This window comes from Staurois parvus, unplaced genomic scaffold, assembly GCF_062004578.1.
Source record: "Staurois parvus isolate SC_StPar_1 unplaced genomic scaffold, SC_StPar_1.0 ptg000468l, whole genome shotgun sequence".
Taxonomy (NCBI): domain Eukaryota; kingdom Metazoa; phylum Chordata; class Amphibia; order Anura; family Ranidae; genus Staurois; species Staurois parvus.
The window spans coordinates 4,378,474-4,404,629 of NW_028318264.1; the positions used below are offsets into that span (position 1 = coordinate 4,378,474).

A 26,156-nucleotide genomic window follows, 5' to 3' on the forward strand; every position below is an offset into this window, starting at 1 on the left:
TTCATATATGCATTCAATTTAGGTATCAATTGATCTTTAAATTTTCATAATATCTCATGGTGTATCCATTCGGTCCCGGGCTTTTCCCTGCCTTAGTGCTCATCAATGCCCTTTGGATTTCTTCTTCCGATATTGGTCTCTCCAGGGAAATTAACTGATCTTCTCTCAATTTCGGTAACCCCGCTTCTTTTAGGTATGTCTGTCTTTTTTTACTTCTCTCTTCCTCTTCTGTTCCGGACCGTTGAGGATTAATATTAAAATTATTATTAATTTACTATAATACTCTTTAAACACTTCTGCTATATTTTTAGTAGAATATTTTAGTTCTCCTTTATTATCTCTTATTATCTCTGTATAGTTCTTACCTTTTCTTTTTTCTTTGAGCTCTCATCAAATACTTTCCAGGCCTATCTCCCCACCGATATTTCTCACTAATCATCTTATTAAATACTCTTCTCTTTTCCTCTTCCATTAAATTATTTAATTCTTCTTGTTTTTCCATAACCTTCTGCTTTTTCTCTCTTATTCTCTTTGTATGCACCTGTTCTAATTCAAACAATTCTCTAATAAGCTTGGTAATTCTTTCATTCCTTTCCTTTTTTTTTTTTCACCCCAATCGCTATTAAGATTCCTCTAATATAGGCCATATGGGCTTCCCACACAGTTGCCACTGACACCTCCTCAGTCTCATTTCTTTCAAAATATTGTTCTATTTCTCTTTTAATTATCTCCTCTGTCTCATGATCCTGAAGAAGTGTCTCATTTAATCTCCACGTGTTCATCTTTTTATGTTCTTTTCCCCATATCAACCTCCTTGTGACAGGTGCATGATCCGATAGTGTTATAACTTCTATCTTTGCTTTCACCAAAGATTCAATGAGTCTGTGATCTAGCAATATATAATCCAATCTTGAATACGTCTCGTGTGTGAGAATAAAATGTATAGTCTCTATCGTTAAAATTTTTAATTCTCCAACTATCTACCAACTGACACTGTTGTAATGTTTTCCTTAGTACTTTCAAATATTTATTCCCCTCTCTCAGCACATGTGACGTTGTATCCATCTGCGGTTCCATGCAACAATTAAATCTCCTGCCACAATTAATTTACCTTTTTTTAAAATCCAATAGTTTCTTCAATATGTTCTTTAGATAGACCTCCGTTTTTTTATTAGGGCTGTATATATTTGCCAATGTACATTCTACCTCTTGCAATTTCCCCTTTAAAAATAAAAATCTCCCCTCCGAATCCTCCATTTTTTCTTCCAGACAAAACCTTATATTTTTCACAAACCCAATTGCTACTCCTTTAGCACATTTTGTTGGGGAGTCTGCATAGTACCATACTGGATAATGCTTAGAATACAATTTCACACTTGTTTCTTGCATTAAGTGCGTTTCCTGTATAAACACTACCTCAATGAATCTTTTTTGTATCTCTCTAAGTATCTTAAATCTCTTCTCTGGGCAATTTAATCCCTTAACATTATAAGTCATAAAGTTAACCTCCTCCATTACTATATATTTTTACATTCTCTCTTTCGCTAGGATTCTTCCTGCATCCTCTATCTCCTTTTTTATGCTGAGTATTACCTTTATCCCTCCCTCCTCCCTCCATATGGGAGCAAAATATGGGGGAGAGGGGGATGGCAGAGAAAAAAAGAAAAAAAATTCTCCTATCCCCCCCCTCTCTACTCCCTATTTCTCCTTCCAACTACCTGCCATTCCTCCTTTCCAGTAGTCCCTATCTCTCCGTCCTCATCCTCCCACCCAGGTATCTCATTTCTCTGCAAAACAAATCTCTCACAGAAGTCTCTCATATCTTCAGGAACTCTTGATTTTGCTGTATTCCCATTTTTTCAACCGAATAAACACGCCGGGAATCCCCATCTGTACTGCACATTTTGCTTCCTCATCTGCTCCAACAATGGTTTCAAAGATCTCCTTCTTGTCAATGTCTCCGCAGACAAATCAGCAAAAATCTGAATATTTATTTCTCTACATTTAATAGTTCTCCCTTTTGATTTTCTTCCATATCTCTTCTTTATCCTCATAATTATGGAATTGTACAATTACATCTCTCGGTTTTTCTTTACTCTTTTCAGCCTGGGGCCTTCCTATTCTATATACTCTATCCAAATTAAGAGTCTCTGATGCAGATCTGTCCCTTATGGTATTAAAAATTTTACATGTTATACCCGTTAATTCTTCTCCGTGTGAAATCTCTGGTATTACCCGTATCCTTAGATTACCTCTCCTATCCCGGTTTTCTTGATCCTCCATTTTACATAGTAGCTTTCTTTGTTCTCTTCTCATTTCTATCATCCTTTTTTCTAACTTCAAGATGTTTTGATCATTTTTATTCACTTTCTCCTCCCTCTCTTCCATCCTTAATAGCTTTTGCCCCAGATCTTTCTGTATGATTGCTATATCCTTTTTTATTAATTTTTCAAGACCTTTAAACATATCTGCTATTTCTTTTTTATTTGGCATCTGTAGGTCATTTTCTTGTTCTCCCTTTTCCGCTCTTTCCTTTATCTGTTGACCGCTATTAGCCATTTCCAGGAATAGTCTAGGACTATCTTTCACATTGATTTCCAATACACTTCTTTCACTTATTCCTTGTTGTCTTTCTGGGGGTTAAATTCCCCTGTGGGGGTATATATTTTTTAATTGTACCTGTTAGGGGACACTTGGATCCACCTCCTTTGGCCACTTTATTTTTCATGCCGTTCAACAATATAGTTCCCTTATCCAAGTTCTGGGGAGGGGGGGATTTCCTCTTCTTTTATTGTCCCGTTTATCGCTTTAAATCCCCCTCTGCCAGATTCTATAGCCCAAGGCTTGCGCTATGTTACTTCCATCCTCCTTTCCTTTTGGATCCCCTGGGCGATCCCCCCCTTTACTTTCGCATTACAGTTCAGTTCTTTCCATATAATGCAAGAAATGCAATTAGCCTTGCCGCTCTCACTCACCCTCCTGTTGTCTTCTTTCTTTATGCAGGCCGGCTCCAGCTATTCCTTCTGGGGTCTGTAATTCCCCACAGCCCCTTTCTCAATATTCCACATTTCTTTGTGTAGGACGTATATTTTCCTTAGACTGCGCAGGTTGTGGAGACTTTGCGGGTTGAGTGGGATGTATATTTGCCTTAGACTGTGTCGTTTATACAGATTGTGCAGGCTGTATGGGTTGTGTAGACTCCTTTGATAGCGCTGATTGTATTGGAAGGGCAGATGGTGTGGGACGTGTAGGTTGAGTAGATTGTGCCGACTGCCTTGGATATCTAAATTGCACAGACTGTATGGCTTTTATAGGGGGAGATTCCCCCCTCTTAAAAGTGTCAGTATATCCAACTGAATTTAGTGCAAACGATGCTGCGCTGAATCAAAAATAAATATAAAGTGTATTAGATGGTATCAAACAGTTTTTCGACTAGCTCGGTTTACAAAAAAATGCTTTATTTACCTACATTTACACGCTATCACCTTCAACATGGTCTCATTGCATAGCAATACAGAGCTCCCAGCATTCCTGCCACTTCGGGAATGTGTCCTGGAAGTCCTCTTTTCAAAGCATGCAAGCACCTTCTTCTATTTGCAGTGGATCTCCGCAATGTTGTCAAAATGGCAACCTTTGAACTGGATCTTCATCTTCAGGAAGAGGGTGAAGTCCGCAATAGCCAAATCTGGTGAGTAGGGTGGGTGCAGAAGTGAGATAATTGCAGCCTGGAAACGAACTTAACAGCAACATGGCACATATTCAAATCACATGTGAGGATTGCCTAGACTGTTCCATATAATACTTCAACAATGGAAGCAATGTTGTGGATTGTTCTCCAGCGATCATCCGAATGGTTTGACATTTTGACATTTTTGAGGCTTGAGCTTGTTTAAGATCTTCCTGTTCTCTCATCGTCTATCCGTGTTGTTCTTCCGCTTTTGAAGTGTGCATGCTTCTTAAAACACCTCAAACAACTCATTGCAACATCACTATAAACTTGTCGAATCATATCAAACTTCTCTGTGGCAGATTTGCCCAATTTCACACAGAATTTTATATTTGCTCTTTGTTCTGACTTGCTGTCCATGACGACCTTAACCATAGCTCATCCCTAGTCTACAGCTAATCTGCTAAGAGGGCAAAGAAGAGACTTCTGTCATGTTCCTGTTTCTATTGTTTTTTTACTGTGTACTCTATTGATAATAATTAGAGCAATGGAGGAGGATGAACAAATATATTAAATGTAAACAATAAACACATCTGCAAACACTCCAGTGGCTAAACTTTGGTTTAAGAAAGGCCAATATATTTAGTGAAATGCATTCTCTGAATCAAGATTTATGCTTGATTATTTAAAATGAGCTTGTATAAAACTTTAAGGGCCAGTTCACACTACAAAAATGCATTCCGGTTACGTTTTTGCTTACAGTTCACACCACACGAAGTTCCGGTGTCATTTTGATGCAGTTTGTCATGTTCCAGTATGGTTCTGTGTTTTTTTTTCTGCACTGGAAACTGACTGGAACTGACTGCACTATTGTGAACCAGGGCCGTTGGAATACATGGAAAACACTATGCATGCATTTTTGATGCACAAATAGCACACTGAACTGCATCTAGTGTGAACTAGCCCTTAAGCAAAGTGACATAAGCAGTTAAAGAATATGTAAACCTAACATTTCCTATTCCTGATATGTGCCTGCTGTACCATGTACTTGCATGAAAAAGTATCCTATTCTCTTTGTATTGCTTCCTTTCTGTGAAATCCCTGGCGTTCCTGCCAGTCCCTCTGTTTTCCTATTAAACACTGACCACACTAGGCAGGAGAGCACAGCCTGGTCAGTTCTGTAGCTATGCTGGGAACTCAGCCTGGAAGAGTCCAATGATCAGACTTGTCCTGATATGCCCCCCACACAGCCTTTCACTGGGAAGTTCAGTGTACTGCTATTTCTCCTCCCTTAGCTGTTATGCAGCTGAGAATCAAGGGTATGTAATCACTTATGAAAAAAGGTATTTATAGTATTTTTATATGTATACACAAATGTTTTGCCTTTCATTTCTATTTTAAACTGAATGGATTCTTTACAAGGTGAGGGATTACAATCACTTTAAACCCAGACAACCCAGTGAGTGCACACACGTTTAGTTATCTGCTGGAGCACTTCAAAAGTCAGTAAAAATCAGAAAGCTCTATCCTTCGTTTACTTGTTGCAGGAACCAAGCTTCATGATACACCACTATAATAAAAAGGTGCTGGAGCAAACCATCACCACCTTGCAGAATGGTATTTCACCCTGAAGCTTATTTCCTGATTTTGTGGTTAGCTTGCTACTTTTGTTAGATGTCCACAATGAAATACAAAATGAATTTCAGGTATCCCCTACAATCATAGCTTGTATGTGTTGCCTATGTGTCTAGAATTGTGCCTGATTGTAAGAACACTGTAAAAGAAAATAGGACAAATGAACCCTCTTCACAAAAGCTAATACAGCAATCTATGCATAGAACACAAGATTTGCAGCTGAGCAGACCTTTACTTGTTACAATTCATTATTTTTTGTACATCTTAGAATTCATCTTATTTTACCTTTGTAGTAGAAAGATAAAAGGGATAATGTATCCTGCACTGATAATGAAAAACATCCATTCTCCCATATTTTTCCATCCCAACATTCTTCCACTTATGAACTTTCATTATCCCAGATATGGTAAAACTGATCTCAGCTGCATGTCACATTTTTAATTGCGTTGCTGAGATGTCTGATATGTTTAGAATTTTCAATTTTCATGCATATGTGAAGTAAACAGTATGAACCTGAAACATGTTTTTTTACTTCTTAAACTCTGCCATTTATTTTTTTGCACCACCAAGCAGCATGCTTTCGTCAAGAACTAACTTTGCTTTGTGTGACAAACATTAATAAACCCACTGTTTTCAATGTAGAGAGAAGAAAAAATATATAAATCTATATTTATTTTGTAGGAGGAATGGAGAAGATTAGAAATCATACCCATGCTTTGGCAAGGTACACCTACTCCGTGCTGGCTGCTCTGCGTTATGCTAATGGCGAACCTGTAATACAAGTCTACACTGATACAGAGGTTAGGACTTGCGATGTGCAGGGTCCTATCATTAATTTTAATGTGCTGGATGAAAATGGAGGCATAATCGGCTACTCTCAGGTACATATTTTTCAAGGTTCACATCATACATTAGCTACCATCTATGAAATTGTTTCTCTAATATTGATTGCAGTACATTATTCATTTATCTTGTTTTTTATATATTTTTCAAGTTTAAATACAGTGTTGACTATAAAAGTATATCTACAAAAGAAACATTCTTCCTTTTACTTTTAGTCATGAAGTAATATAAATTCCTTTATTTTATTGAATTCGTTAGTCCAATAGAACTACCTATGCAATCTAACCAAACATTGTGTGAAACCTTTGAATTAACAGTTAAATGTTTATGCTTGCAGTCCTATTTCCGTTAAATTAATGGCAGTGTGTTTTTTTTTTTTTTTAATTTGACCAGCCTTATGTTTTAATAGTATTAAAAAAATGTAATTGATGGTTTCAGAGTACTAGTAGAGGTGACCTAGTTGGGTTTATATTTCAATGGTTTTTATTAATTTTAATCAGTATAAAACAAAGACAACAAAACACGCCCCCACAGGGGCTATCAATTGCACTGATAAGAAAAAACATAATAGAGAAACAGTGCTCTAACTCTAACAAGGCAGAAGGTACGCCCACGCAGGGGCTATCAATGGCACATAAGGTACAACAACATTAACGAAACTCTGATTATAACAACTAAAGACAGCTGTCCACTGTCACCCAAAAACTAACAGAAAAAGGGATAGAAGAGAAAGAGAAAAAAAAAAAGAAAAGGGGGCAGGGGGGAGGGAGCAGGGGTCTAAGAACGCCACCACCGAACGTCAATGCCAAACGCCGTTACAGCCCCATACTAGCCAGAAGGAGCGTGGGAAAGGCATATCGCAACCACGGTTCCCATATTTTCGAAAATTTATGTTGGGAGTCGTTGCATATACTCGACATCTGTTCGTTGAGCATCATAGTGGTCATACGATCCCTCACCCCCGGAAGAGGGACAAACGGACTCTTCCAGGCCTGAGCAATTGTTCTAGTGGCCGATAAAAACAAATAGGACGCCAACTTCTGCTGAGAAGCCAAGAGGCCCGGTATAGGACAATGAAGCAAGGCATACCGAGCATACCTAGTTGGGTTTAATGCTTTTGCTGCAACAATATTATGTTTATGAGATGATTGCCTTAATCCTAATATTTATAGCATCAAAGTATGAATGCTTGAAGCTAAAGTCTAGATTTCCTGTCACTTTAGTTAGTTTTTTTGGACAAGCTGGCCAAAATGAACTATTTCCATTATTAAGTTATTTGGCTGCTTCAAGCATTGTATCATACTGTAGTAGCATCAGCTACATACAGTATACAGTGCTGTGTTCTGCAGCAGAATGTGCAAAATTGAGTTGGGCTGAGTGTTTATCAGCCATTCAAAGGAAGCCTTTCATTTTATCAATGAATACAAGACTTCCACTGAATGGTCAAGGTGGTGACGCAGACAGATGACGTCATGGTTTCCATCTCAGCCAATCAAAGGAAGCCTTGTATTCATTCATAAAAATGCAAGGTTTCCTCTGAATGGCTGCTAAGCACTTTAGCCTGACTCGTTTGTACTGCTGTAGAACACAGCACTGCATACTGTATGTAGTCGATGATACAACAGTATAATGCAGAGCTCACAGAAGTGAACTCAGTAATGAAAATAATTAATTTAGGCCAGCTTGGCATAGTTGCCAACATTTCAAAAAAGTTTTTAGGAACACACTTTTTTTTCTGTGTGTCCAGAAAACCACTGTAGGTGGAGCAATACTTTAAATAGGGGTGGGTTCTCAGTTCCTCCCGGTTCATACCAGTATAAATGAATCCCCCTATGGTGAGGTATATGTGATCCCACTCCTCCCAGTACATACCAGTAGAGAAGATTTCCTCTATGGTGGGGGTATATGTGATCCCAGTTCCTCCAAGTCCCCCCAGTACATAACCATATAGAAGAAGCTGGCAGCGGCCAGTTGCTTGGGGCAAAGCCTGGTGTGTTGCAGCCAGTTGCGGAAGGTCCCCATGTGACTGGTCATGTCCAGTATTTCAGGGTAGATGGCATTGCCATCCTGCTGCTCCCTGCACAGTTGTTGAATCTGTCTGAGTATGTGTCCGTATACTGTGTCGGGTTCCCAGGTGATGGGGACATGCTGGGCTCAGTGCCCCGGAGACAGGTCTGAATGTATTTTCAGTGTTCAGTTGGTCCCCAGGTTCCCAGCTCCAGAGGATCTCCCCACAGAAGCACGGTGCCCAGGAAGAAGAAGCCTGGTGATGGGGGGACGCCAAGCCCGACCAGACCCGAAATGTCAGCAGGTAGCCGATTTCCCTCTCCATGCTGGACTTCACCTCCTCAGGGGCCCCCTAGGAGCCCAACACCTCCCGCACTCCATGGAGGAGTGCTGATTGCTGTTACTGCCCAGAGTCACCAGGGGAGAGGGGCGGTGGAAGTTCTGGAGGAGCCCGGGACACAGCATCACATGGGGGGAGGGGAGAGCGCAAAACGGCAGTGGTACCGGCCCTGTCCATCTCCACATTGCTTCACACACAACCTCACATGTGCTCCAGCAGAAGATGGTCCAGTAGCTCACCCTCTCTGTATTCCGCCAAATAAGTCTTCAAGCCACTCTGGCCCTGCCCCTCAGGGATGTTTAATGTGAGTGGAGCCACTTGTGAGAGCATTTTGAAATTGTCAGCTGCTTGGGGAGGAGGTGGGGGGAGGGATTTCGGTCCCCGGGAAGCAATGACTGGGGGTTTTCTGTCTTTCCCACCACCTGGCAGCACAGCTGATCTTCTCCTTGAGTGTCAACCTGTGAGTGAAACAGTCTGCACCGAACACCTGCAGCACTGTCTGTGAATGTCCATGAACGATATTGATTCTCGGGATGCAGCTCAAGATCAGGCCGGGACAGTTGTCAAATTTTCGTAAATGTCCCGACCAATCCGTGACTGTTGGCAACTATGGCCTGGCCAAAAAAATGTAGCCCTTTTGAAGGGGTTTGTGAGAAATGACCCTCCCCAAACAGGATAGTGCACTAAACCTGTAGGTAAATAAGAGAACCATAACCTTTACTAGGTGGATGAGTCGGTTTGATAATAAAGTTGGCAGTGCCTCCACCCAGAACAGGGCCTCTGTGGACAGAGGGGTTTCCTTTTCTGGTTAATTAACTGGTAAATTAATCAAAGTAATTGGGTTGTTCTAATCTTTTCTAATTCTACTCAAACAAAAACATTGCTGTAGGTTGGAAAGTAAATAATGCACAGTTCAAAGGATGGATCTACAACACATATGCAATTTAGTAGATGGTGCAAAAAATGCTTACACTGTAAAGTTAAATATTTGAAAAATTGGTTTCCCTGTCATTTCCTAATTACATGGTGTTAAGGCCTTCTAGATACACTTTGGGGAACCCTTCCCCTAATCTTTCCAGTCAAACAGATGGGTGAATCCTTATGCCTTTCATGCCCCAGGAAGTAGTTATGATTCAGTGTTTGTGTATATATCATTGCAGGTAATGGGGTTTTTTTTTGTACAATGTGATCATACTGTGTGACCACTTGTGGCAAAATGGATCATTGATTTTAGGTCCAATTTAATTCTTCTGTTAGAAATGGATTATTCCCAGCAATTTGAAGTAGGTTGCAAAGTGAATATAGGCTATTGTTTTAGAGAAAAACATGGGCAAATGATGGTTTGTGTAAAAAACTGTAGTTCCCTTGTTTTTTCAAGGTAGAACTATAGGAATGTTTTTCATTTTGATTAGAATAAAGGAGGGTTATAACCCTTGTCATTTTTTGCCATCTGTGTAATGTTGGGAACATTTCCGTTCACTTCCTATTCCATAGCCAGAACAGGAAGTGAGAGGAATCTATCCAAAGTGAGGAATCCCTGGGTGTCACTAGGGTCACCAGAACTAGTGTCCACATAGGAAGATATCTCCTCTATTACTGTTCTTGGGACGGCCCAAAATTAGCAATTTTCTTTTACTCTCAGTTTAAATAATAACAGTAAACAATGCAAATCGAGATGGTGAATCTCGGTACAACTATCCAAATGGCACCCCTAAATATGCTTTCCCTTAATGTCAAGGGATTCAACTCTCCTACTGAACAGGTCAAAGCTTCTCGTAACTTCACCTCCCTAAAAGCATATATAGTTGTTTTACAAGAAACCCAGTACACAGCCCACAGTACCCAAAAATACTTTGGGTCAGCATACCCACAAGTTTTTCTTTGTTACACAGACCCAGCAGCACAGGATCTTTTGGATGGTTCAACTCTATTTATCCCACTCACCGAAATCAAGGAGGGGGTTCTACAACATCTTAATAGATCTACTGCATGACATTATGGCCGCCTTAGCCTCCTATTATGCCCTTAACACCAATCCCATTCCTTTTTTAACTCTGGTACTTTATTCTCATCAAAAGGACACACTGATATTATGTGATGACTCTAACCAAGTGATACAACCTCCCCTTGATAGGTCTACTTATAATCCCGACTCTCACTCCACTTCAGTAACGATTTGTGCATCTCTTGTTGACACATGGCGAGAGTGTAATCCTGTAAAACAAAATTATACATACTACTTTCAACATAACTATTTTACCTGGATTGACTATATCTTGATCCCCTAGCTTCCTCAATTTTTCTGCCTACATTCAGTAAATGAATCCCACATAACTAATAAATCCTTTTGTTTAGATATCCAACCAGCCATACGTGAGTACCTACTACACAATGCCACCCAGACATATCCCCAGATACACATTCTGGGAGGCAAAAAAAACAGTTATTAGGGACACGTGTATCCATATAGGATGAGACTATCAGGACCCCCCCGTGAATAAACCTCGAAGTGAACCACCTGAAATCACAGTCTCTCAACATAACTCTATCTGACCAGGTATTACTCCAGTTACAGTCTGCATTTCTGTTTAAACAGGTTTTTTTATAGCCTGACTTATCTAGGTATTAGGCTAACCTCACACTCATCCATACTATATCAAGCCAATTATCCTCCAATGTTACCCCCTACTAACGGCACATTTCTCCCACTGGGCACCCTTGGACATACTGCAACTTGGCTAAGTCATATAAAAGCCTTTAAAATAACCTACCCAAGATATTGTACCTTTTAGGGTTCTCACAGTGACTACCCCCCCCCCCCCCCCATTATCTTTTTATACTCCAGTGCTGAGTTAACACCTATATATGGGGGACTATCAAGCCTCGTCTACTCAGGAAAGTTCTAATGCAATCAAAATTTCAAGGCGGTTGAAAATTTAGTATTATCAGGTGGCCCATCTCATGCAAATTGCTCAATGGCACACCATCAGAGAAGTTCCACAATGGGTAAACCTGAAAGCAGTAGAATGCGTCCCAATAGCCATTGATAATCTTACTTGGCTACACCCTAGAGAGCGAAGATCGGTTTCAAATCCAGCATTTTTTTTACTCTCCTGGACAAATGAAAACACCACTTGAAACTGCAGTCCCCTTTGTTGTCATTTCTTAAACATCTATCATTTTACCTTGCCTGTGTAGCTCTCTCTACTTTTCAACTCTAGAAGACTTTAAATCTTTCTCGCCTGTGTCACTCGCTTACAGTTACCACAGCTATTTTTATGCCATATTACAAGAACAACACAAACTCCCTTCTTCTGAGTGTTTCACTTCTTCTACTCTACCTATACAAAGGGCCACACAGATTTGAGTTCCCTCATGCAATTTGAGTACATCTGCCTATCTAAACCCTGTACCCCAAGTTTAATCTCTAGATTATATGGTTACTTAAATTCCCCTCCCAATTCTAGCCTCCCCTCTTATGGACCTTTGACCTCAACCTCTCGTTAGAACTGAAAAACTGGATGGATATTTGGCAGGCATTTAAATCTTCCACTATAAACATACTGGTTCTGGAGGCCAATACTAAAGACCTCACTAGGTGGTAGTTGGTCCCAGAAAGGATTGCAAAAAGAATCCCCACATATCCTCCCAACTGTTTCAGGGGGAGTGCAGACTTAAGTACTCACTGTCTGGTGGTCCTGCCCAATAGTCTCCCAGGTTTGGGGGGAGGTATTCCAGATGCTCTCCAAGCTTACAAATCATTCTCTCCAGTCAGATGCTGCAGTAGCCCTCCTAAATAAAAGCCCACCAGAATAAACTAGAGCACAATTTAAACTTTCTCTTTATGTCACTACAGCTTCCAAACAGATGATTGCTAAATCTTAGAGGACACCCAGCCTATCTCTCCTTGAAATGAAACAAAGGGTAACGCAAGCTGTGTTTCATAGCAGGATAGAGGCTACCATATTAGATTGCATTCTTAAACACCTAAAATTTTGGCAACCCTGGATTGACAACAATAAAAATACATTAGGATTTCATCAGTGGCAAATTGGAGTTAATTGCCTACCTCCCCTCCTCTCCACTACTACTACTACTACTACTACTACTACTACTACTACTACACTACTACTACTAGAAAAACAAAAATTGCTGATCACCGTCTAAAAATGCTAGTTGTTAAATTAGCATAATATTGACAGCAATGTTATTATATAACTTTGCCCAATCCTAGCTTTGCTTGTTAGCATGAATCTTTGAAATTGCTTCTTTTCAGGAAAAATTTATTCTTACAAATATTGTAATTATTTGCTAGCTGTACTGTGTATCCCTAATGAAATATTTTTGATAACAAAAATATATAACTTTTCCATTCAAGTAAAAGTAAATATAAAATATACAAGCAAAAGTGTGCCCTTTCATTGAATGGGCTGATTACAGAAAAGCAGGGGGAACAAGATAGGGGTCACCAAGGTGGTAATGGTGGGAGGGGGGATGCGAAGGCACAGTGGTTGGGAGGTTTCAGGCATGATGGTGAGAATGAGAGCAGAGGCACAGTGGTGCAGAGGGGTTGAAGAGGGTTCTGGCACACTGGTGGTGTGAAAGGTAGTAGCAGAAGTGTGCTGCCTCTGCGAGGAGCTATAAGCTGTAACTTCATATGCAGTCCTCCCAGCAAGCAACACAGGCTGGCTATGAGGGATGGGGAGGTTTGTGGTGCGAGATGCAGACCGGAAATTACAGTGTCTGTGTAAACCACAGCAGAAGCCAGGGGGGGAGCATGGAGAATGTGTGAGCTGACAGGGCCAAAAACTGGAAGGTCATGCCCCACTGAAACATATTCTTACCTGCTACAGACACCACTCTGGATGTGCTTCCCAATGTGTATGGCTGTTGTAAATGGTGCTGGTCTAGATTTAACCATGGATGATACCAAGCATGCGCGGTAGCGACACTGTGAATACCCTGCCACTACAGCGCATGTGCCAAATAGTGACCCGATTTTGGCTCTACATAACCCCCATAGTGGAACCACCAATATTACTATGAAACCCTTCCAATGCCACAACCATTTTTCTAGAAGTTCAAGATCCAAGTTTATTCTTTTTTCTTTTTCTTTTACGTTTAGGGTAAACATTTTATTGGAATACAATACCACTATTTTCACTCCCTTCCTCCTAAACTATTGAATCTTCTACATTATATGATTCTTAACATACAATTACTAAAACTGACTATATCAGGGGGAACTTAAAACTCAATTTCTACTTTCTGTATTCTTCTTTTGCAATAAGTATAGGACGTACTATGCATCATATTTACTATTTAAACTAATTCTACACGCTAAATGTTCTTAAAGTTTTAGTAGCTTCTAAGTTTCCACATTTCATTGACCTATTGAATTCAAGTGTCTTTCTTCTAAGTATTTTAGACACATAATAAAAAGCCTGATACACATTTAATGGAAATGAAAGTAAAATAGCGCATTAACAGTGTAACTGTCATAAGGCATTAGAATTAATAAGATATAAAAAGCTAACAGTTAGTCTGAAAAATTTGCATAATTTACATGGCAGTGAGACTAAAAAAGTAAGCCCCTGATTATTCGACTCCTCCAGTCTTACTAATTTAGCTGTGTGGAGTTGTCGGGTGCTTATGCATAATCTGTAATCATTATTAAAAAATAGGTCATGTTTGTCGTCTTTGCTCACTGTCCTAGATATTAATTTTATTGATATTTATGTCCACAACGCCCCTAGATTTTAAACTAATACAGACAAGGCACTTTCTACTGTTGTATACTAATCTTGCTCTACGTTTTACTAAACAATTGCATAGACTGTTTATTCTGGTCATTTAAAATGATTTCTTTGTCTATCAAATTGTTATACACATTATTTGAAACATCGAAAGCTGCTGATACTCACCCTTGTATATTCTGCAATGTATGGCGCCATGGGAAATGGAACAATGATTGTATTATTATTATTTTATTATACGTGGATTTTCATTATTTTCAAGAATTCACATTTGGACTTTTATATATTTACTTTTAAAGTTTACTTCTTTTAAGTGCATAAGTGAATTGTATCACCATTTATTTGATGCACATTGTTAATTATGGTTTAATATGAGTTAACTTTATTTTTCACACACATTTTTGTATTGATCATTACAGATTAGTGGTAGATAGGTATTGTGCACCTTTTAGATTACTTTTTTCTCTGTTTTCACATGGTGATCTGGTCAGAAAGTCTGTTGTTTTTCAACAGAACAAGGTGTTCTGCATATGTACAGGGTTGAGACAAACCATTTACTGCTGACAGGGGTGCTTACAATACAGCTTTTATTAGTTTATGTAAAACCATTATATTATGTCAGTTGTGGCTGTAATCTTTCTTGGTCTACCTGTACTTGGCATCAAGAGATCACCAAGCTTTCCACTTCTTAATAGGTGATTTAACAGTACTGATTGGCATATGCAAGGCTTTAGACATCTTTTTATGTCCTTTTCCATCTTTATAAAGCTCCATTACCTTGTTACGCAGGACTTTTGACAGTTTTTTTCTGATCCCCATGGCTCAGTATCTAGCCTAGTCAGTGCTACCACGTAAGAGCTAACAAACTCATTGACTATTTATACACTGACACTAATTGCAATTTAAAAAGCCACAGATGTGGGACATTAACCTCTAATTGGCATTTTAACCCGTGTGTGTCTGTACCAAGGCCAAACATTCCAGGGTATGTAAACTTTTGATCCGGGCCATTTGGGTGATTTCTGTTATCATTATGATTTAAAAAGAAGCCAAACAACTATTTGATAATAAATGGCTTCATATGACCATCATCCTTCAATAAAAGAGCATTTTTTGGCATGATCAGTCATATTTTCAATATCAATGCCAACATTTCACAATTTATGCCAGGGTATGTAAACTTTTGAGCACAACTGTATACAGGCTAATATTATAGAGCCATTTATACCAAACGTCATAAAACTGTTTCAGGTTCGTTAGTAATCCTCAGTGTAATGTATTGAAACAATGGCTTAATTGACATAGGGTGATCTCCAGAGTGTGCTGCAGCTGCATACATATACAGTAATGTATATTAACATATCTTCTGTATGGAGCATCATGCAAGGAAATGTTAACATACAGATTGCAGGAGTGAAGGGGTTAACTATGTATGTGAATGGGAAAATTATATTTGCTCATTATTATGTTCAGGCTCTACTTTCATGTCAGGTGTGTTGCCCAGTGGGTGTGCTTTACTGTTCCTTTATTTCATTCAAGTCTGGCTTGGTTTCACTTTCAATGCCACTGTCTCAGTGCAGGTTTGTATATGCCAACTTTTACCAAATCAACAAATCTTTATAAGGCTATTTGAGATTATCTCATTATGCAAAAAAAAAAAATAATGACATTCTCTGATAAACAGATGACTACAAAAGGGAGCATTTATAAATCTGTGTATAAATAAATTAATTATAAAATGAAATGACAAGCAAGCAGAAATGTTACATTGAAATGAAATGCATTCAACCTTGTTATGAAAAGCACATTGCAGAAAAAACCCTAGCTAATTTGGGGGAAAATGTTCTTTCTGACTCCAAAATGGCAGTTTGCTAGGTCTCTTCTTTTAATAATTTCCTGCTAGATTAAATAATAGATCTATATTTAAAGCATGTCTTAACCAAAGAGCAAAAAAAATGAAAGTTTTGCAGCTTACCATTTAGTAGATATGGTGGATGAGTTCTTTTTTTTTCCCACACCTTTTCGTATTTATTTTCATTTGGTGTTCTTTCCAGGAACACAATTCATATCCTAGGGTGACAACAGTACTATATCTAGGAGGAGCAAAGTTGTCATCTTAGGAAGAGAGAGTGTTTGGACTATACATCACCTCCCCATCTCTATTACATAAGGGGAGTTTTTTGCAGTGAACTGAGATAGATGGAAACAATGCTAACTGATAAGTGTCCTCAGAGGAAAAGAGCACAGAAAGTTGTAAACTCACAAAATTACTGGTTGGAGGAACAGCTTGTTTGGCAATCAAATAGATATAATAAATTTTATATATTTAACCTTAAGACCCTAAGGGAGCAAGTAAGAGAAATGTATTGTTAGAGTTTACAAACACTTTAACTATAATTGCAATAATGATAAATGATGTTTAACTTCTAATAATATATAACAATTCATTCAATTTGCAATAAACTGCACATATAAACTTTTATATTTCAGTAACCACAACATCTAGCACGTAACTCCTTTTAAGAAGAAATATGGCATACCTAAATTAAAGGAATTAATCAAGCTTTTATTTTTTACATTATCACATGTATGAATTGATACATGACGCAATTTTTGCTGTCACTGACACTTTGTTTTACATAAATATAAATACATTTTCATTTTCAGGGTCATCAGTTCTATTTAAAATGATCTGTTTTTATTTTTCCTTATAGTTAACAAAGATTAATTCACACATGTGAAATAAATGTGGCCTTGCAAAAATGGTAATTTATGGAAAATACATTTTCACTCAGGCTTAAAATCACATCTGTCAACTGTAACATTGAATAATGGGATACTGAGAATGATTTATGAATTATCATTATATATATATATATATATATACACACACACACACACACACACACACATTTGCAATCCCACTATATTGCACTGTATAGTGTCATTATATATGTTAAAACATTTTTTATGCATTTTATTAAGAATACAAGTACTGTGATTGTAATTTTAGTGTCTATATCAGTAGCATGCACTTCACTAGACTTGGGGGATTTTGCATAGTACAGTAAAAAGTTAAGTGTTTTTTAAGAATTGACCTGCAATTGTTTTAAAATCTTTGCTCTAGCATGCCAACTATAAGATTCCAAGACTAGGTACTTATGAACTGACAGACATCAATAACATCTGTTGCGTTGTGAACAGTCATTCTCTTAAACATGATCAGAAGTGGCACTCCCTATGCATCTCGCTTGACAAGTTCACTTTAAAGATATAGCAGTAGTTTTAAAAAATAGAGATGATAGGCGCATGCGCGGCCGGCTCCGAGGATGGACGCTTACTGAAGAGAGCTCTGTCCACCCGCCAGCGTGACATCGGCACACTACGGCCCCAGGGATTATAAATAAGCTCATTAGAGCCATTAACCCCTCGCCATCCGAACGGGCTATGACCCGCAGAATGAAAACGCCGGGTCATCCTGGTAAGATGACCAGCTTCTTCCCAGCGCTCGGCCCCTGCAACCAAGATGGCGCCGGCCCCCTGCAGAACGGCTTGTCTGCCCAGCAACAACAGCAAGGGGAGACCACCAGGCAGCATACCATCCAGACCCCAGACTGAAGGAATCGCTTTACCCAGGGGATCCTGGCGAGTCCTCTCCCCCCCTGTCTCCCACATCCAGCAGCCCGGCTAAATGCAGGCCCAGACCAGACACAGGATTACCCCCTGACAGACAACAAACTTCTCTTTCAAATACTATCCTATCTGCTAATGCTCCATCTTTAATTGAATCCTATCCTGCTTCTGACCAACCTATCATGGAGATTTGCATGAAGAACATGCTCCTTTCTCTGCGACAAACACTACATCATGACCTGACGGCATCCTTATCCCAAATTTCAAATACAGTCCAAAATCAAGAAAAACGCATCCGCCATATCGAGAACAAACTAGGGGAAATGTGTACCACACATAATGATCTTATAGATGCACACACAGACTATGAGACAGACATCGAATAAATCAGGCTCAAACTCGCAGACTTAGAAGATCGCTCCAGGCGAAAAAAAATTAAATTCCACGGGATCCCAGAATCCATCACCGCAGACGCCATAGTCCCATATATACAACAATATATGAAAAATCTCATCCCCACCCTCACTGATGTGGAATTGGCTATAGATCGGGCGCATCGAATCCTCAAACCGTCATTTCTACCTGCGACAGTCCCCAGAGACATATTGGCGCGCATACATTTTTACCACGTGAAGGAAAAAATGATTGCAGCAAGAAATTCGACATCCATTCCTCCAGCCCAAGCAAACATTAAATTGTTCGCAGACCTGTCTAAAGCCACACTATCCAACCGTAAGAAGCTCATCAGCATAACCAAAGCAATACGGAATCATAACATCGGTTATCAATGGGGCTTCCCTACAAAACTAAATGTCAAATACCAAGGCAGATTCTACACAATTAAATCCCTAGAAGCAGGCATCGAACTTTTGAAATCGTAGAGCATAAGACCAGCAGATTCCCATCAAGCAGCATCCAACCGGCCGAAAAGATGGAAGCAGAATGGTCATAGCCTCCTCTGAAGCACTCAAGCATATTCCCTGCACGCCCAATTCCCTGGGCACCAATCTCTAACACACAAGCTGGCAATCGGCCCCTGATCGAACATATCGATCGTCCAAGTTCGTCTCAAGCATGAGCTCTCGAAAGAGTCATACTTTCTCAAGCCTCCGCTCTACACAGTAGCAGATACTGCTACACATGTTACTTGCGTTGTTTGCAAGTCTTTTTTACCCCTGTTTTTACCCTTGTTCATACCCCAAACTACCAGTCATCAGTCGCTAGAACTGCCCCTCTCAACAACCCCCTCCACATTACTGAACACTCAATTCACAAAAATAGCATCCCATGCTCACAAAACCACACACCTGTTGGTCCATCACCTCCACCACGAGGAAAACCACTCCTCTTCACAGCATCTGAATCACCACAGCTACGGAATTCAAACCATCTACAATCAACAAAATGATAACTATATCTTCGCTAAATGTCCGAGGTCTTCTTAACTCCCCCTTCAAAAGGTCCCTGCTTGCGAGAGAAGTCCGCACCATTCAACCTGACATCATATTCCTACAAGAGACCCACTTCGCCTCATCCAAAATCCCTAAATTCAACATACCTCAGTTCTCCACAGTATATATGACAACTAGAGATGAGCGAATCGAACCAGGCGAAGTGGAATTCGTTTCGAATTTCAGGAAAAATTCGATTCGCGGCGAATCCGAATATTAGCATACTTCGGGTGCGCGAATTGGATTTTTCCCGATCAGCCGGCAAAAGTGTCCCTGCAGAGAGCTCCGCTATTTCTGACAGTTCTCTGACAGTTCCTTCACATGTACAGCGGTTGAAACATTGTATCTATTTGTTTCCATTTAGGATACAGATGTTTTTATTCGGAAACAGATACAATGTTTCAACCGCTGTAAATGTGAAGGAACTGTCAGAGAACTGTCAGAAATAGCGGAGCTCTCTGCAGATACACTTTTTGCTGTACTGGAATACTTCTTCTTTTCATTCTTCTTTTCATTCTTCTTTTCATTCTTCTTTTCATTCTTCTTTTCATTCTTCTTTTCATTCTTCTTTTCATTCTTCTTTTCATTCTTCTTCTCATTCTTCTTTTCATTCTTCTTCTTCTTTTCATTCTTCTTTTCATTCTTCTCATTCTTCTTTTCTTCTTCATGAAAAGAAGAATGAAAAGAAGAATGAGAAGAATGAGAAGAATGAAAAGAAGAAGAATGAAAAGAAGAATGAAAAGAAGAAGAAGAAGAATGAAAAGAAGAATGAAAAGAAGAAGCAGAATGAAAAGAAGAATGAAAAGAAGAAGAATCTTTTCATTCTTCTCATTCTTCTTTTCATTCTTCTTTTCATTCTTCTTCTTTTCATTCTTCTTCTTCTTCTTTTCATTCTTCTTCTTCTTTTCATTCTTCTTTTCATTCTTCTTCTTCTTTTCGTTCTTCTCATGCTTCTTTTCGTTCTTCTTCTTCTTCTTTTCATTCTTCTTCTTCTTCTTCTTCTTCTTTTCCTTCTTCTTTTCATTCTTCTTCTTCTTCTTTTCATTCTTCTTCTTCTTCTTTTCATTCTTCTTTTCATTCTTCTTCTTCTTTTCATTCTTCTTCTTCTTTTCATTCTTCTTCTTCTTTTCATTCTTCTTTTCATCTTTTCATTCTTCTTCTTCTTCTTTTCATTCTTCTTCTTCTTCTTCTTCTTCTTCTTTTCATTCTTCTTCTTTTCATTCTTCTTTTCATTCTTCTCATTCTTCTTTTCATTCTTCTCATTCTTCTTTTCATTCTTCTTTTCATTCTTCTTTTCATTCTTCTTCTCATTCTTCTTTCCATTCTTCTTTTCATTCTTCATGAGAAGAAGAATGAAAAGAAGAATGAAAAGAAGAATGAAAAGAAGAAGAAGAATGAAAAGAAGAATGAAAAGAAGAAGAATCTTTTCATTCCTCTCATTCTTCTTTTCATTCTTCTTTTCATTCTTCTTCTTTTCATTCTTCTTCTTTTCATTCTTCTTTTCATTCTTCTTCTTCTTTTCATTCTTCTTCTTCTTTTCATTCTTCTTCTTCTTCTTTTCATTCTTCTCATTCTTCTTTTCATTCTTCTCATTCTTCTTTTCATTCTACTTCTTCTTCTTTTCATTCTTCTTTTCTTCATGAAAAGAAGAATGAAAAGAAGAATGAAAAGAAGAATGAGAAGAAGAATGAGAAGAATGAAAAGAAGAATGAGAAGAATGAAAAGAAGAAGAGTGAAAAGAAGAATAAGAACCTTTTCATTCTTCTCATTCTTCTTTTCATTCTTCTTCTCATTCTTCTTCTTCTTCTTTTTATTCTTCTTCTTCTTTTTATTCTTCTTCTTCTTCTTTTCATTCTTCTTCTTCTTTTCATTCTTCTTTTTATTCTTCTTTTTCTTTTCATTCTTCTTCTTTTTCTTTTCATTCTTCTTCTTTTCATTCTTCTTCTTTTCATTCTTCTTTTCATTCTTCTTCTTTTCATTCTTCTTCTTCTTCTCATTCTTCTTTTCATTCTTCTTCTTCTTTTCATTCTTCTTCTTCTTTTCATTCTTCTTCTTTTTCTTTTCATTCTTCTTCTTTTCATTCTTCTTCTTTTCATTCTTCTTTTCATTCTTCTTCTTCTTTTCATTCTTCTTCTTCTTCTCATTCTTCTTTTCATTCTTCTTCTTCTTTTCATTCTTCTTCTTCTTTTCATTCTTCTTTTTCTTCTTCTTTTCATTCTTCTTTTCCTTCTTCTTTTCATTCTTCTCATTCTTCTTTTCATTCTTCTTTTCATTCTTCTTTTCTTCTTCATGAGAAGAAGAATGAAAAGAAGAATGAAAAGAAGAAGAATGAGAAGAATGAAAAGAAGAAGGAAAAGAAGAATGAAAAGAAGAATGAGAAGAATGAAAAGAAGAATGAAAAGAAGAAGAATGAAAAGAAGAATGATGAGAAGAATGATGAGAAGAAGAAGAAGAATGAAAAGAAGAAGAAGAATGAAAAGAAGAAGAATGAAAAGAAGAATGAAAAGAAGAATGATGAGAAGAATGATGAGAAGAAGAAGAAGAATGAAAAGAAGAAGAAGAATGAAAAGAAGAAGAAGAATGAAAAGAAGAAGAATCTTTTCATTCTTCTCATTCTTCTTTTCATTCTTCTCATTCTTCTTTTCATTCTTCTTCTTCTTCTTTTCATTCTTCTTCTTTTCATTCTTCTTCTTCTTCTGAGGATGAGGATGAAGAAGAAGAAGTAGGATGAAAATAAGAAGAATTCCAAGCCGGCAAAAAGTGTATCTGCAGAGCTCCGCTAAGTGTATCTGCAGAGCTCGGCTATTTCTGACAGTTCTCTGACATTCACATTTACAGCGGTTGAAACATTGTATCTATTTGTTTCCATTGTATCTATTTGTTTCCATTTATGGAAACAAATAGATACAATGTTTCAACCGCTGTAAATGTGAATGTCAGAGAACTGTCAGAAATAGCGGAGCTCTGCAGATACACTTAGCGGAGCTCTGCAGATACACTTTTTGCTGGCTTGGAATTCTTCTTATTTTCATCCTACTTCTTCTTCTTCTTCTTCATCCTCATCCTCAGAAGAAGAAGAAGAGGATGAGGATGAAGAAGAAGAGGAAGTAGGCAAAAAGTGTATCTGCAGAGCTCCTCTATTTCTGACAGATACACTTTTTCCCGGCTTGGAATTCTTCTTATTTTCATCCTACTTCTTCTTCTTCTTCATCCTCATCCTCTTCTTCTTCTTCTGAGGATGAGGATGAAGAAGAAGAAGAAGTAGGATGAAAATAAGAATTCCAAGTCGGCAAAAAGTGTATCTGCAGAGCTCCGCTAAGTGTATCTGCAGAGCTCCGCTATTTCTGACAGTTCTCTGACATTCACATTTACAGCAGTTGAAACATTGTATCTATTTGTTTCCATTTATGGAAACAAATAGATACAATGTTTCAACCGCTTTAATTGTGAATGTCAGAGAACTGTCAGAAATAGAGGAGCTCTGCAGATACACTTTTTGCCGGCTTGGAATTCTTCTTATTTTCATCCTACTTCTTCTTCTCTTCTTCTTCTTCTTCATCCTCATCCTCATCCTCATCCTCTTCTTCTGAGGATGAGGATGAGGATGAAGAAGAAGAAGAAGTAGGATGAAAATAAGAAGAATTCCAAGCCGGCAAAAAGTGTATCTGCAGAGCTCCGCTAAGTGTATCTGCAGAGCTCCGCTAAGAAATAGCGGAGCTCTGCAGATACACTTTTTGCCGGCTTGGAATTCTCCTTCTTCTCATCCTTCTTCTTCTTCTCATCCTTCTTCTTCTTCTCATCCTTCCCCTTCTTCCCATCCTTCTTCTTCTTCTCATCCTTCTTCTTCTTCTCATCCTTCTCCTTCTTCTCATCCTTCTTCTTCTTCTCATCCTTCTTCTTCTTCTCATCCTTCTTCTTCTTCTCATCCTTCTCCTTCTTCTCATCCTTCTTCTTCTTCTCATCCTTCTTCTTCTCATCCTTCTCCTTCTTCTCATCCTTCTTCTCATCCTTCTCCTTCTCATCCTTCTTCTCATCCTTCTCCTTCTTCTCATCCTTCTCCTTCTTCTCATCCTTCTCCTTCTTCTCATCCTTCTCCTTCTCCTTCTTCTCATCCTTCTCCTTCTTCTCATCCTTCTCCTTCTCCTTCTTCTCATCCTTCTCCTTCTTCTCATCCTTCTCCTTCTCCTTCTTCTCATCCTTCTCCTTCTCCTTCTTCTCATCCTTCTCCTTCTTCTCATCCTTCTCCTTCTCCTTCTTCTCATCCTTCTCCTTCTTCTCATCCTTCTCCTTCCTCATCTCCAAGGGCATTTAAATTAAAGGTACAGTGTTCTGCACTAATATAAAGGCTCTCTGAAGCCTAGAAACCCTTTTTATAAGTTAAATTCGCAGCGAATAAATTCGCATCGAATCGAATTTCTTCCTCATATTCGGCGAATCAGCTGAATCGAATTTTTGAATAATTCGCTCATCTCTAATGACAACGAATCCTAAAAAGAAAAACGGCGTCATTACAACCATAAGAGACTCCCTGAAGTTCCAATTTATTTCGGCAACAATGGACCCACAAGGTCGCTACCACATATTGCTCTGCAAAATCAACGATACTACATATACATTGGTGAACGTCTAGGGTCCTAACACCAATCAAATCCAATTCTTCAACAAACTTAACTCCACCATAAGTCAACACAGAAAAGCAGACTACTCATCGGCAGGGACTTTTAACATTATCGGTAATCCTCTTCTGGACTCCTCATCCAACAAAAGATCTTCAGAACAGACCTTCAACCAATTTCTTCATTCCAAAGATCTCTATGACATCTGGAGATGCCAACACAGTACAGAAAAGGACTATACCTGCTATTCTCCATCCCACTCATCCTACTCTAGAATCGACTTCTTCATCACCGATAAATGGATGCTGCAACACATCACATCCTCCAAGATTTGTACTACTACTTGGTCAGACCATGCTCCAATCACAATCTCTCTTGACAGCAAACAACATTCATCGATACCCCATTTATGGCGACTGAACTCGTTCCTGCTGAAAAACCAAGACTACAAGCAACAGATAATAGATGCACACAGAACAATCTTCGAATTTAACGATACTCCTGATATATCCATAACCACTCTGTGGTCAACATATAAACCATACATGAGAGGTATTCTGATACAACTAAATGCCTGCATCAACAAAAAACAGAACCCAACAAATAGATAACCTCCTAACATCAATCAAAGCAAATGAGGAAAAAAACTAAAAATCTCAAGACCCAACAATCTCTGCGTATTTGACAGCAAATAGAAATAAATTAAGATCCCTTCTACTCCACAAATACAATCTAAATCTCCAAAAAATGAGAGCAAAATTCTACTCACTAGGTAACAAAGCCAGCTCGTTGTTAGCCAAATCGGTAAAACAAAAGGAACACAAAATCAGCCTATTTGCGGAGGATATAATATTAATGGTGACCAGCCCAAAAAAATCCCTCCAAACGATTCGCTCACACCTATATACCTACTCAACAGTTTCATACTACAAACTTAATGAACCCAAATCTTCCATACTTAACCTTCCCATCTCAGCCCAACTCCAAACCCAGCTAGCCAAACAATTCCCATTTTTATGGGAAACAAACAGCATTCCTTATTTAGGAATCAGACTCACACCAACGACAGACCATCTATACACAGCAAATCACAAAATATTGCTTGAAAATATCCCCCGAGAACTAAACACTTTACGCACCTCAGAACTCTCCAAACTAGGCCGAGTGGCTACACCAAAAATGTATAAATACAAAAAGGGTAGTGCAGCGCTCCATCACAGACTTATACGGTGATGTAATGCGTAGATACGCAAGGACGCAGTATCCGGACATATCAATGATATCCTGACGAAGTTACGCGAACGGTGACGTAACGCATAGATACGCAAGGACGCAGTATCCAGACAGCGGTGACGTACTTCCGGTACGGCCGCCATCTTAGTCCACCCAGGAAACCGGCACATTTTACCCATGCTATACACCCATGCTTGTGGGGAGAATCGTGCAATATGACATCTGGAATGTAAGTGCCATTTTTATGCTACAAATAAAGCACTTTTACTTTGGCATACTACACTATCAGAGTGTCTCCTTATATTTACATTATCTGGATGAGTGGTATACCCAGTGGAGATCAGGAGCCAGGGCATCCAGTGTATCATCCCCATGTGATGAGAGGTCTGGAGGAGCTTACCTGACAGTATTCGAGGAAGATCCTTTAGTGATCTTTAAGGCGCATAGGCCCATTGGGCCGCAGAGTGGAGGTGAGGAGGCAATTCAGCCATAGGAGGAGAATCGCTCACCAGCACTGGAAGGTTTGTGTGATCACGCACAATGCATGAATTTTTACTGTGTTGAACACCATCACTTACCATTTATGAACTGTGCATACCCACATTGAATAGTTGTACCCACTGGTCACGTTACAGAGTGGGAGTGAGGGGGGCACGTTTATTGTTATTTATTATTAGTCACCTTGATATTTGTTAATAGTGTCTTGGCTTCATTTATATCATTCGTGTCACTTTGACATATTTATAAGCATTATTGTATTATTTAATCACTTGTTTTTATTTGATATAAGTCTGTGACTGAGCGCTGCACTACCCTTTTTGTATTTATTAGTTCTACTGTATGGTATCAGTCTGAGTGCGAGCTGCTTATAACCATAGGTACTTCATTAAGCGCAGGAGGATCATTTTATATTTATTTACTAAAAATGTATATTTTACCCAAAATCTTGTACATATTCCACACACTCCCCTTACC

The 26,156-nt window shown here is 38.7% G+C and overlaps 1 protein-coding gene across 1 annotated transcript in view; it reads left to right on the top strand.

The window, feature by feature from the left end:
• MOCOS (molybdenum cofactor sulfurase) overlaps nucleotides 1–26,156 on the top strand; it is a 553,751-nt gene that overhangs the window by 300,608 nt on the left and 226,987 nt on the right. Inside the window, exon 6 of the mRNA XM_089689064.1 lies at nucleotides 5,984–6,183. Within this exon, the coding sequence (XP_089545190.1) occupies nucleotides 5,984–6,183 (200 nt within the window). The remainder of the gene's footprint in view (nucleotides 1–5,983; nucleotides 6,184–26,156) is intronic.